General features: G+C 40.6%; 1 protein-coding gene across 1 annotated transcript; it reads left to right on the top strand.

Annotated features, from left to right (window-relative positions):
• The first annotated feature begins 5,678 nt into the window (after positions 1-5,678).
• On the top strand, positions 5,679-6,386 carry LOC115832448 (coiled-coil-helix-coiled-coil-helix domain-containing protein 2-like). The gene is made up of 2 exons (XM_030803540.1): positions 5,679-5,766; positions 6,088-6,386. Exons 1-2 carry the CDS (start codon positions 5,679-5,681, stop codon positions 6,384-6,386), a joined length of 387 nt encoding a protein of 128 aa, XP_030659400.1.
• Positions 6,387-13,523: the final 7,137 nt, after the last annotated feature.

The following is a 13,523-nucleotide window of genomic DNA, read 5'->3' as shown; positions in this document are numbered from 1 at the left end:
TGCAACAAGGTGAGGCCCTGTCTCTACAGAAAAATACAAAAATTAGCCAGGTCTAGTGGTGCCTGCCTTATAGGCCCTGCTACTCAGGACGTTGAGGTGAGAGGATTGCTTGAGCCTGGGAAGTTGAGGCTGCAGTGAGCTATAATCACACCATTGCACTCTAGCTTGGACAACAGAGAGAGACCCTAGCTCAAAAAAAAAAAAAATTAAATGGAAGATCCCATTCTCATGATGTCTAATCTAATTGGAACTTCTCTCTTTTTAGGAACATACTTGATAACGACATATATTTAATAACTGAAACATATTTCTTTGCTTTTCTTATTTATTTATTTCTGAGACGGGGTTTCACTCTGTTACCTAGGCTGGAGTGCAGTGGCATGATCTCAGCTCACTGCTCCCTCAACTTCCCGGGCCCAGGCGATCCTCCCACCTCAGCCTCCTGAGTAGCTGGGACCATAGGCACATACCACCAAACCCATCTAAGTTTTGTATTTTTTAAATAAAGATGAGGTTTCACTATGTTGCCCAGATTGATCTCGAACTACTGGGCTCAAGCTAACCTCCTAGGCTCAAGCTATCCTCCTGCCTTGGCCTCCTAAAGTACTGGGATTACAGGTATGAGCCACTGTGGCTGGCCATTTGCTTTTCTTTGCTTAATGGTTATCACGTAAAATAGAAGTTAACAGAATTTCTTTTGTGGAGCACAAACCTTTAGCAATACTACAAACAAAATATATATCTCTGTGAGTTGAATATTTTATTCTTCCCAATTATCAACAATAAATAATAAATATAAGTCAAGCATACTATAAGAATGAATTACATTTCTATTTTCTTCATGGAAAATGATTTTTTAAAGTCAACACATTAACAGAAAAATCAAAGTACGCTGCCAAAATATGTAAGTAAGAAAGTATTGTAGAGGTGAATCAAGCAGTTAGTTAATAACAAATATTATGGCTTTTCTGGATTCTGTGATGTTTGTAATATTTGTCATATTTTTAAATTGTAATATATTGAGATTTCTTTTCTAACTCTAAATAAATGTTTACTTTTATAACGACTTTTATATACTTATCTTAGTTCATTTTCACCCTGCAATAAAGAACTGCCTGAGACTGGGTAATTTATAAAGGAAAGTGGTTTAATTGACTCACAGTTCCACGTGGCTGGGGAGGCATCAGGAAACTTACAGTCATGGTGAAAGGTGAAGGGGAAGTGAGGCCGTCTTACATGGTGGCAGGAGAGAAAAAGAGCGAAGCGACAACTGCCAAACATTTTTAAACCATCAGATCTCATGAGAACTCACTCACTATCATGAGATCAGTGTGTGGGAAACCGCCCCCATGATCCAGTCACCTCCCAGGAAGTCCCTACCCTGACATAAGGGGATTACACTTCAAGATGAAATTTAGATGGGGACACAGAATCAAACCATGTCATGCTTTTTCTTTTATTTCTTAATTGATGTATAATGATTGTACACATTTATGGGGTACATAGTGCTGTACTTGTAATGTTTAGTGATCAGATCTCAAACATATATTATTTTTTGTGTTGAGAACATTCGATATCCTCCTAGCCATTTGACACTATATATTATTACTAATTATAGTCATCCTACAGTGAAATAAAACACTGGAACTTGTTTCTCCTATCTAGCTATAACTTTGTATGCTTTCAAAAATCTCTCATCATCCTCCTTCCTCTTACCCTTCCCAGCCTCAGGTATCTTCTATACTACTTTTTACTTCTATGAAATCAACTTTTTGTATACTTTTTATTAAGGAAGTTCTACAAAATTGCGTAAACATAGGCCCTACAAAACCTGGATCCATCCGTAATATCAGGCATCCCTTTGGAAGAATATTTTTGCTGCAATGTCCTCTAGAAGGGTAAGTAAGATTACATTTAATACTTTAATCTCTGGCAACGTTTACTTCCGAAACAATGTGCAAACAGGTTATGAAATCACTTTCTGAAGAAGTCACCACCCATGGGTACCACCAGTGAAGCAGACGCAGGCAAAATAGGCCATGAAACTAGGAGCAGGTGCTATCTCCGGTATCCAGATGGGTGGGCATCTGCCCTGAGGGCCCAGTGATCCACAGTTAACATCATTTTCTTTACTTCCCCTAAACTAAGGCTCCTAGAAGCTACATTTAGGACCTAAAAAAAAAAAGTGAAACAAGTCCGCTTCTCTGAAATATGCTCTTTACATGAAAACAAAGAGCCACAGTTACCCACCAGCAGCTATTATTCATTTATAGGTAAGTAGATAAGTAGGTAGGTAGGTAGGTATGTAGGTAGGTAGATAAGTAAGTAGATAGATAGATAGATAGATAGATAGATAGATAGATAGATAGGATAGACAGATAGACAGATAGTACTAGAGAAAACATGCGCAGATGTTAAATCTTCTCCTCTTATATGTAATTCAACATTTTCCCGAACTGATTCCACAGCTCTTCTGATTCATGCTGTGTGTCCAGAATACTCTGTCCTGCACAAGCTGACTTTAGGGACTACAGAAATGCACTTATATGCTCTGCTCTGGAAACACAAACAAGTGCTATTAGCCTTTAATTGCTTCAGTAAGTGACAAAAAGCCTGCAGGACTGAGTTGTGGTGGTAGAAGTTGTTTTCACTCACATCACAAAACAAGCAATAGCTTTTGAAGGAAGAATGTGAAAAGCTTCATGAGAGAGGATGGGTGGGGAAAAATGAGGGGCAATGGGGATGACAGTGGCGGAGTGGAGAGGGATCGTGAGACAGTGGCATGGCCAAGTCGGGGCAAGCTCAGCGAGAAGCGGCTAAAGTGCCTGGGGAGGGTGGCCACCATTAGCCTTCCTCACAGGTCTGGGCCTGAATGCACCTGCATCTGGATTTTCTGTGATCCCCCAGAAGGAGCAGCTCAATCCTGTATCATCATCCAGAGAATTTCCCAAGGCTGAGGCAGGGCAGTGCAGCTGGAATATGTGTCAACACTCTTCAATCTAGGAGTTTTAATTGTCTAAAGTGTCTCTATGTGGCCCTAGAATCAATTGTCCTTTCTGCTCTCGAGTCCAATTGGGGCCTTCTCCTTAGAGAGCCACCAAGGGAAAATCAGAAAAGGTGACAAGAGGCCAGGTGCAGCAGCTCATGCCTATAATCCCAGCACTTTGGGAGGCTGAGGCGGGTGGGTCACTTGAGGCCAGAAGTTCAAGACCAGTCTGGCCAACATGTTAAAACCCCATCTCTACTAAAAATACAAAAACGAGCCAGAAGTGGTGGTGCATGTCTGTAATCCCAGCTACTCGGGAGACTGAGGCACGAGAATCACTTGAACCTGTGAAGCGAAGCTTGCAGCGAACTGAGATTGTGCCACTGCACTGCGGCCTGTGCAACACAGAGAGACCCTGGAAAGAAGGGAAGGAAGGAAGGAAGGAAGGAAGGAAGGAAGGAAGGAAGGAAGGAAGAGGGGGAGAGGGATGGAGGGAAGAAGGAAGGAAGGGAAAAGAAAGGAAAGAAAAGAAAGAAAAGAAAAGAAAAGGTGACAAGGGTCTGCTTATAAATCTGACCCTACCAAGTGCAGAGGAGAGGTGGGAAGTGGGAAGGAGGTGCTGTTTGTCTGAGCAGGGCACAGAGGAGGGTGGAGAAGGTGAGAAAAAGAAAGAAATAGAAGGCATTCAATGTATCAGCCTTCTCATAGCCCCCACTGAAGCCAGCCTTAGGATTAAGCTGATGTTGTAACCTTCCAGGGTGTTCTCTTTATTAGTACTAGAGAGAAAAATTCTGACTTTGTTTTAATTTTTTATAAATCCATTCAGTGTTAGTGCAATTATTCTATGTTAACATCTTATGTCTGGTCTCCTAGAGTTGAGAAGCAGGAGAAGAAAAGATATGAGGCCCTAGCCTTCCCTAGGTTGGTCCTGGTCCTTCCTTGATCCCTGGAACACTCCTGGAGTAACCTACAGAGAAAGAGAGGAAACTGTCACTAAACCCATCCTCTCCCATTTTCGGATCAACTTCTGGAACCAATAGTTTGTTGCATGATCATAGGAAATTTGACTTAGGGATAAAATAAATGAGTACAGGAAGTAGCTTTTAAACTGTTGTTTTTTTTTTTTTTTTAAATATGGTACACATATAGTCTTCTATGACCTTGGAAATTTTAGCCTGACTCCATTCTGGCAAAAGAAAACTTACTGTGTGAGAAAGGTTTTTTCAAGGCAAAAACATCATTCTGATGTTTGGGTTAGTCATCCAATTGCTAATATTTGTATAATTAACTCATTTATTTTGCCACTGAAAAGCTACCTTTGTTTACCTGCTGCCATGATGCTGGGCTAAGTCTCATGTTGTAATATCATAATCTTCCAGGTGCAACACAGAGAGTGGCTTCTCTACTGGGTGGTCACTGTAGAGGATTAGCATCTATCTCTCCTCGGGTACGTAGTGTAAGATGATCATGGCATTTCCTTTTCCCCTCCACTGACTCATTCAAAAATGGGCAAGTCTCGCCTGTTTGAGCTGGTGGAAATGCAGAGTCTTACCCAGGGCTTCTGGTAAAGAACCAATCTCTCCCTCCCCTGGTGATGGTGAACACAGCTACTTTTGGCAGCTGATATTAAGTCAGAGCCTCATCAAAATATAGTTGCCATACTCAAATTAGAATAATTCAAGAATGATTTAATAATAAAAGGCATTCAAGGGCATGAGCAGGGTAGAGTGAAAGCACATAGGACAAAGCAGCACCCTAGGACACGGAGCAGGAGAACCATCATCACATCTGTGTCTGAAACCACAATGAGCAGGGTTACCAGAACCCCAGAGAAAGTTGCATAGAGAGGGCCACTGGAGAGGAGCTTTGAACTTGGGTTATGAAAAGTGGTCAACCCAACCTGACCGTGCAGGGAAGAAGCCAGATGAGTAAGTGCCCCAACTTTATTCCCTTATTTCTGTTCAAGTTCCACAGGCGATCCCCATTAGCTGAATCCAAGCAGAAGCCAGGGTGAAAGGGATCTTACTCATGTAAGCCATGCAAGTCACAGAGCAGAGAAAGAAGGCCAGAGAGGGGCCTGAAGGAATAACTGAAAGTGTTCAAGACACCAGCCTCTTACGACTTCAGGAGGAGTCACCTGAGTGTGAAACTGACACTGTAGAAGTCAGAGCAGAGTACCCGGGTATGTGAAGACAAGGAACTCTAAAGTCTGCCCTATCTTGGACTTTCTGCTACGTAAGTAACACAAGTCTTTCGAGTCTATTATTCAAGTCAGTTTAACTCAGAAAATCTTTAACCTACAATGGCAATTATCTTAATGCTTTTCAAACAGCAAGTGGTAACTCATTAGTGGGTTGTGAAATTATTCCAGTAAGTTAAAACCAGCACTTTTTTTAAATGGAAAGAAAAAAAAGAGTAGAATTGAACATATAAGAGTACATCACACAATAAAAGAATAAGTATCTCTTCCTGAAAATTTTGGTTATGTGTACATAGGTATACAAGAAGCTACAGTTCTCTTTATAGTAATAAAATATTTTTCTTTGATTTTTATTTTTTAATGTCTCATGTATATTCAAAGTTGTGCCACTTCCTATGCAAACAAATGCCCCACTCCTAATTTCTGAAGATACTTTAAGAATGACTTGAGAGATTTTTGCACATCCAGACGCCAAGCTGCAGTGCACCTAGGATGCCACGTGGAAGCCAGAGCCGCACCTCCCTCGTGGCCATTCAGGCCAGCCGGGTATCTCACATGAGAACGGCACTCATGGCCGGGCGTGGTTGCTCACGCCTGTAATCCCAGCACTTTGGGAGGCCAAGATGGGTGGATCACCTGAGGTCAGGAGTTTGAGACCAGCCTGGCCAAGATGGTGAAATCCCTTCTCTACTAAAAATACAAAAATTAGCTGGACGTGATGGCATGCGCCTGTAATCCCAGCTACTCAGGAGGCTGAGGCAGGAGAATCACTTGAATGCAGGAGGCAGAGGTTGCAGTGAGCCAAAATCTCACCACTTCACTGCACTTCAGCCTGGGTGACTGAGTGAGACTTGATCTCAAAAAAAAAAAAAAAAAAAAAAAAAGAACTAAAGAACTATAGCCAGGCCAGCACCAGCAGCTCAGCTGCCAGCAGCAGCATCCCCCTTTGCAGCTGGCCCTCCTGCTGCTGGGCCCAGGCAGCCAGGTCTGATGGCCCGGATAGCAACCACTGGAGCTGGCGTGGGGTACACACTGGGTCATACCATCATTGGGGGCTTCAGTGAAGGAAGTAATGCTGAGCCTGCAAGTCCTGACATCACCTACCAGGAGCCCCAGGGAACCCAGATGCCACAGCGGCAGCAGCCTTGCTTCTACGAGATAAAACCGTTTTTGGAGTGTGCCCGGAACCGGGTGACATAAAGCTCCGTGAGGGTTTCAGTGAGGTGCTGAAACAGTGCAGACCTGCAAATGGACTGGCCCAATCGAGAAGTTCAAATTGGAGAAATGGAAAATCAGCTCTCATAACCAAGTTAATTTAGTATAAAAATGGCCGGGCGCGGTGGCTCACGCCTGTGATCCCAGCACTTTGGGAGGCCGAGGCAGGCAGATCACGAGGTCAGGAGATCGAGACCATCCTGGCTAACATGGTGAGACCCTGTCTCTACTGAAAACAAAAAATTAGCCAGGCGTGGTGTCACGCGCCTGTAGTCCCAGCTACTCGGGAGGCTGAGGCAGGAGAATGGCATGAACCCGGGAGGCGGAGCTTGCGGTGAGCCGAGATCGCGCCACTGCACTCCAGCCTGGGAGACAGAGCCAGACTCTGTCTCAAAAAAAAAAAAAAAAAAAAAATTAGTATAAAAATATAATTGATAGTGAAGAGATAAAGAGTAACCATCAATTAAACCTCTCAGGTGTCATTCATAGCTTTCTTCCTTCAGAATTAAAATGGAAGAGGCTGTTCTTACTATGTAGAATTTCATTAAGATGGTGAGGAATTTAGGGCTGGGCCAATGTTTGTGTGGCCTCCTTAAACTAGCTGTTATGATTTTATTCTGTTAAACTAGCTGTTATTATTTTATTTGTGAGTTACTTAGAATAAAGTCATCGTCTTCCAAAAATAAGAATGACTTGAGTTCCAAGCCTTATGCTAGTAGTAACTGATTTCTTTTATCCTGATTCTAAAGTTTTCTCTAATGAGACTCTTGTGTGTTTTCATTACAGGTCTCATTCACTGGCCTTTATTGTAAAACTCTTCCTGGCTGAGCGTGGTGGCTCTTGCCTGTATTCCCAATACTTTCGGAGGCCATGGTGGGAGAATTGCTTGAGGTCGGGGGTTTGAGACTAGCCTGAGCAACATAGGGAAATCGCATCTCTACAAAAATAAAAAGAATTAGCCATGTGTAGTGGCATGCACCTGTGGTCCCAGCTACTTGGGAGGCTGAGGTGGGAGGGTCACTTGGGCCTGGAGGTGGAGGCTGCAATGAGCTATGATTGTGCTACTGCACTCCAGCCTGGGTGACAGAGTGAGACCTTCTTTCTCAAACAAAACAAAACAAAAACAAAACCTCCTGTCAGCCAAGCTTGCTATCTTAGGGACCAGGAGTTAATTAATCTGACAGTTCTAAAAAATACAAACTACCCCCGATAGCGACTAGTAAACACTGAAGAGACTTTTGCACTCACCTTTGAAAGATTATATTGCAGGAACTTACCAGTTCCTCTTCATCTTATTGTCAGATCATTATCCTACTGCCTGGTAACATAAAACCTTTCAAATTGAAGGGGTATGGATGGTATATAAATGCTAATGCCCTTAGGAATGCTTTCAGATGCAAGTAACAGAAAAGTAACAAATACATTTAAAAAGCTAACAAGCTATCCAGAGGTGGGCTGTTCCAGTTCCATTTAGGGAACAGTAGCTCAAAATGACAGCAAGGATTCAGGCTCTTTTTATATTTTTACTCTGCCATCTTTAGTACATTGGCTTATTATCCAGTCATCTTGTCACTTCTTGGTTACAGAAAGATCAATGTAGCTCCAAGCAAGTTATCCTTACTTAGTTACTTCTAAGACAAGAAGAAAGCTTTGGGGTCCAAAGGACTTTTCATAAATCTCTATATTTCTAACCAGGAAGAAAATCTTTCAATGCTGTTTCTTGGTTAGTGGAGGGAAAAAAAAAAAAAAAAAAGAAAATATTTCTGAGATACCTCCCAACCCCTGCCGACACATTTTACCTTACATCTTTTCAGCCAGAAATTGGCCCCCCTGCCAAATGTTAGAACAAACAATAGCAAGGGGGAACTGAATGACCGTGACTGGCTAAGATCTATGAGATTCATTCCCTGGAGTTCACCACCTGCCTTGAGATTTAGAGATCCTAACAAAATCAGGATTCTGTGGTTTGCAAGGAGAAACTGGTTATTGGATGAGCAAGGAACAGTTCCTTTCGTAATACCTTCCCCCTCTCATTCTGCTAGCAAAATTGGACTGCCTCATCAGAGCAGGCAGAATGATTTTTGTCATGTTGTAATGTCAGCTCATTGGAAAGGCTCTCAGGAAAATAGGTCACCAGTGCAATTTCTCTGCACTAGGTAATAGGAAAAAATAAAGAGAAAAAACTGAGGTAGCAGGGACAAGTGACTTGATACTTTTAAACCTTTGCTTCAGCGGGAGAGGCTTTAACTAAAGGCTTTTTATGCTAAATGCCTACTAGAGTGAGAATAATGATGTACCAACCTCTAAACATTCAGGTTTATGAGTCAATTAGAACAAATAGCTAAGGACATTTCAGATTTTGCTTGAATTTCCTGCACATGCATGTTCCACAAAATCTTAAAAACAATTCCAAATGGCCCTATTATGTGACCACGTATGCATCCATGTTTAAACAGATATGAAGTAATGACTAAATTCCTTACTTTGTTGACATTCATCTGAATATGTCTTTCCAATAGATCACTACTTTATTCAGAATTAAATACTGTAAATTCAAAACTACTCACTTGCATAGTGTAAAGTTTGCTTAGATGCTTTTATCGAGACTAGCTCTTTGTCTTTTGATGGATCAAAGCTATTTTACTCAAACCGAATACCAGCTGCAAACAATGGCTCATGCCTGTAATCCCAACACTTTTGGAGGCCAAGGCAGGAGGATTGCTTGAGGCAGGAGCACCTGAGCCACATGGTAAGTCCCTGTCTCTACAGAATAAAAATAAATAAATAAATATCTGAATACCAGTTTGATCAGTGTTTTGCTAAAATGTTTTAATTATTAGATACATGTTCTAACCTAAATATAACCTTCTAACAGGTATTCCTGCATTGCCAAGAACTCAGAGAAGTTACTCTACGGAGTACTATTAGCATAACTCATTTAATGTTTGAACTTGCCTTGTACTGCGATGTTCATGCTGGCAGATACTGTGTAGTGATAACAGCCAATAGATACAGATCACTTACTTGAGGAGGCATTGTACCAGGCATTTTCCAGACATGTGCTCATTTAATTCTTACAAGTCTGGGAAATAGGCATTACTTTCAGCATTGTTATGTATGAGGTTAACTTTTTAGAAAGATTATGTAAATATTCTGTGGTCATTTTTATCATAAATTTAAAAATACTGTACTTTTTAATTGTCAAATATTTTGAAGCCATCATTATAAAGCTGTTAGATTGAACCAGGTGTTTTAAATTTGCTGAAGTCCATGGAGATTACAGTTATAATTTATTTAGTTTGTTTAGACTATTAAAGTTCTTTGATTACAAACAAGAGAAAAAGATTCAAGATAACATAAGTAAACTGAAACATATTGGAAGGGCTTAGAGTAGCTTACAGAATCAAAGGTGAACAACTGGATCATGGGAAGAATAAGAAATAGAGTAATTTCCAGCATCCAGATGGCAGGCATGAGGGGGCCTATTTCTTCAGGAACATGCCACAGGGATGATCAGCTCCAATCTCTTCCTGATCGCCTGGCTCACAACTGGAATTTGTGAGGTTGAATCTGATTAGCCTCGTTTGGGCCACATGACACTGTTTTTCAGGGGAGGACACGAATCTTGATTATTGGCACAAACTAGGAAAGGGGTACTTCCCCAAGGAAAAAGAAAGGTGCTGCTTCCAGAAAAGAGTGGGTGCCGGGACTGGCAAAAACACCAGATGTCCATTATAGTATGTGACAGAGTTGTGATTCAAACCTCAAACCACTGGCTGGGTGTGGTGGCTCATGTCTGTAATCCCAGCACTTTGGGAGGCCAAAGTAGGTAGATCGCTTGAATTCAGGAGTTCAAGACCAGCTGGGGCAACATGGTGAAACCCTGTCTCTATTAAAAATAAAATAAAATAAAACTTCAAACCATTCAAAAATTCTTTTCTCTCAATAATTTTCTTATTTTTAAAATCATTCATAAGTAAAATAATCCCAATGGAGCAAAATGAGATAAATATACAATAATTATCATATATAGCTTGGCAGTGCTATATGCAAATTCAGTGATACCAGTGCTCACAGAAAGGTCTTGGGGAATTCAGTGGCAGATCCTGCTGATGGTTTTGTCATCTTCTCTGCTGGTCTCCGTTATGCCACGACCCATTTGGGAAACCATTGGCAGCCAGACTGGCGCAATCAACCAAATCTGGGATCAATGAGCTGTCTCATTTCTCAGCCCAATTGCGGAAGTGTGTACTTCCTATTTTTAGTGGGCTGACTCCAGAAAATTAACATTATTGCTACTATTAATATCATCCAGAAGTTTCCTTAGTGGTTCACTGTTTCAGTATTAGCCCTTGGAAACAAAATACCACCTTATATTTTAAAATTTCCAAGTTCGTTTTTGAAGACAAGACTTATTTTTGCACGGAACTCCCATAGTTTCTATGAATGTCTGAAGAGACAACTTAGGCTATAAAATTTTGTTTTCAGCCAGGCACAGTGGCTCACCCCTGTAATCCCAGCACTTTGGGAGGCCGAAGTGGGTGGATCACAAGGTCAAGAGATTGAGACCATCCTGGCCAATACACCGTATTGACATCCCATCTCTACCAAAAATACAAAAATTAGCTGGGCGTGGTGATGCACGCCTGTAGTTCCAGCTACTCGGGAGGCTGAGGCAGGAGAATCGCTTGAACCCGGGAGACGGAGGTTGCAGTGAGCTGAGAGCGCGCCACTGCACTACTCCAGCCTGGCGATAGAGTGAGACTCCGTCTCAAAAAAATTTTTTTTGCTTTTTAAGTTAAAGACATGTTTCAATTTGTAAAGTAGCCACCTGAAAAGCCCTGTAATATTTGAAAATTCTCACCATTCAATATCTTTGTTCTTTGGAGCTGTAAGGTATATTATTTTGAAATGCCTGAAGACTTCATTTAGAAGCATGAAATCAGGCTACTTATTTTCTTAAAATATTGTGTATGCTTTGGTCCAACTTGGTCCTGGTGAATAAAATCACACAACTAAGTTCTAGCAAAAAAGAAAGAAAGGAAGGAAGGGGAAAAATAATCTAAAAATTATTCTTCTCTACCATCCATTGAACCTGTTACAGGGTGAGGTATATGTCTACACACGCAGTCTTAATTGATGGACAAGATAATTACTGCTAGAAATAAATGAACAAAATGAAGAGACAAAGGGGTAAAAAGAGCCATGGCATTGCTCCAATGAAGCAGACTCAAGTAGTGCCGTATTGAAGCATTTAATTGTCCAGTTGCTAGTTTTACAGGTGCCTCTGAAGGCTCAGTTAGACTTAACGAACTGAAGGGCTAAGAATATTGCTGTAGATCTAGATTACAGGGGTTTGAATCTGAGTTCTACTGTTTAATAGCTATTGACCAAAATCAAATTATACCATGTTACCTCTGTGGACCTTAGTTTTCTCACATGTAAAATGGGGATAATAAAGCCATCTACTACATAGGATTGTGTGTGTGTGTGTGTGTGTGTGTGTGAGAGAGAGAGAGAGAGAGAGACAGTGAGAGAGAGAAAAAAATACTTCTAGGGTACTTGGAATGGTACCTGGATGTTATATTATTATATCTGTAGGTAGGATATTGTGGAACCATGAAAACTGTGTCATAGAAACAGTTATCTACTGGCATGTGGAAAGATTTATTATAAAATCGCATATAGAGCATGAATCTAATTTTATTTGTTATATATATTCATTAAAAAAGTATAAACCATGTAATATTAACAGTGGTTATCTCTGAGTGGTAGGGTTATCTTGAGTGATAGTATTATGACTGATATTTACTTTATTCATTGTGCTCCTTCATAGTTTCCAAATTTGGACAAATGAACCTAATTGATTTTATAACCAGGAAAAAAACTATACATATAACAAGCATTTTAAAAAATGGTTTTCTCTAAGTAAAAAAAAAATTGAAATCAAGTGGAAAAAGGCTGTCCCATTTTGATGGATCGTGATCAAAGAAAAACCAGCCTCATTGCAGAGGAGCAAAAAAACTCTGAGGCTCAATCCAGGGTATCTGAAGACAAAAGAGAACAATATGGGATTCAGATTAAAATGTGTATGATCTTAACAGCAAAACAAAAATTGTGTGACCTTACATAAGCAAATCAATATCCATGACCGTCAGCTCCTCATTTCTAAGTTCAGGCTAGTTGTTGGCTGAATTGAATGGGCAATATATGAAGTATAGAAAGAGTTAAGCACACACAAAGCATGTAGTAATAATACCTCTATCTTACAGCAGTCCATTTTGTATCTTCATTACTCACAAAATAAAAAATATAAGAAAATTATATATAGCTTCCTGCCATAAACTGGAAATTAAGTAAGTTCATAAATGTAATAAATAACTAAACAATCTTTATTACATTTATTAGTATTTGAGCCCAAAGTTCAAGAATGGGCTCCATTTTTTTAAAGAAACTATCTCTAGCTGGTCTTTATTTATTTATTTAATTTTTTGTTATACTTTAAATTCTAGGGTGCATGTGCACAATGTGCAGGTTTGTTACATATGTATACATGCGCCATGTTGGTTTGCTGCACACCCATTAACTCGTCATTTACATTGGGTATTTCTCCTAATGCTCTCCCTCCCCCCGCCTTCCACCCCCTGACAGGCCCTGGGGTGTGATGTTCCCCTTCCTGTGTCCATGTGTTCTCATTGTTCAATTCCCACCTATGAGTGAGAAAATGCAGTGTTTAGTTTTCTGTTCCTGTGTTAGTTTGCTGAGAATGATGGTTTCTAGCTTCATCCATGTCCCTGCAAAGGACATGAACTCATCGTTTTTTATGGCTGTATAGTATTCCATGGTGTATATGTGCCACATTTTCTTAATCCAGTCTATCATTGATGGACATTTGAGTTGGTTCCAAGTGTTTGCTATTGTGAATAGTGCCACAATAAACATACGTGTGCAAGTGTCTTTATAGTAGCATGATTTATAATCCTTTGGGTATATACCCAGTAATGGGATGGCTGGGTCAAATGGTATTTCTAGTTCTAGATCCTTGAGGAATCGCCACACTGTCTTCCACAATGGTTGAACTAATTTACACTCCCACCAACAGTGTAAAAGTGTTCCTATTTC

This window comes from Nomascus leucogenys, chromosome 3 (assembly GCF_006542625.1).
Source record: "Nomascus leucogenys isolate Asia chromosome 3, Asia_NLE_v1, whole genome shotgun sequence".
NCBI classification, from domain to species: Eukaryota; Metazoa; Chordata; class Mammalia; order Primates; family Hylobatidae; genus Nomascus; species Nomascus leucogenys.
This window is presented reverse-complemented; position numbering and strand designations above follow the sequence as displayed.

Coding starts and splice junctions, on each gene's coding strand:
- LOC115832448 (XM_030803540.1), top strand. CDS start 5,679: ATGCCACGTGGAAGCCAGAGCCGCACCTCCCTCGTGGCCATTCAGGCC. Junction 5,767..6,087: donor AACGGCACTCATGGCCGGGC/GTGGTTGCTCAC, acceptor AAAGAACTATAG/CCAGGCCAGCACCAGCAGCT.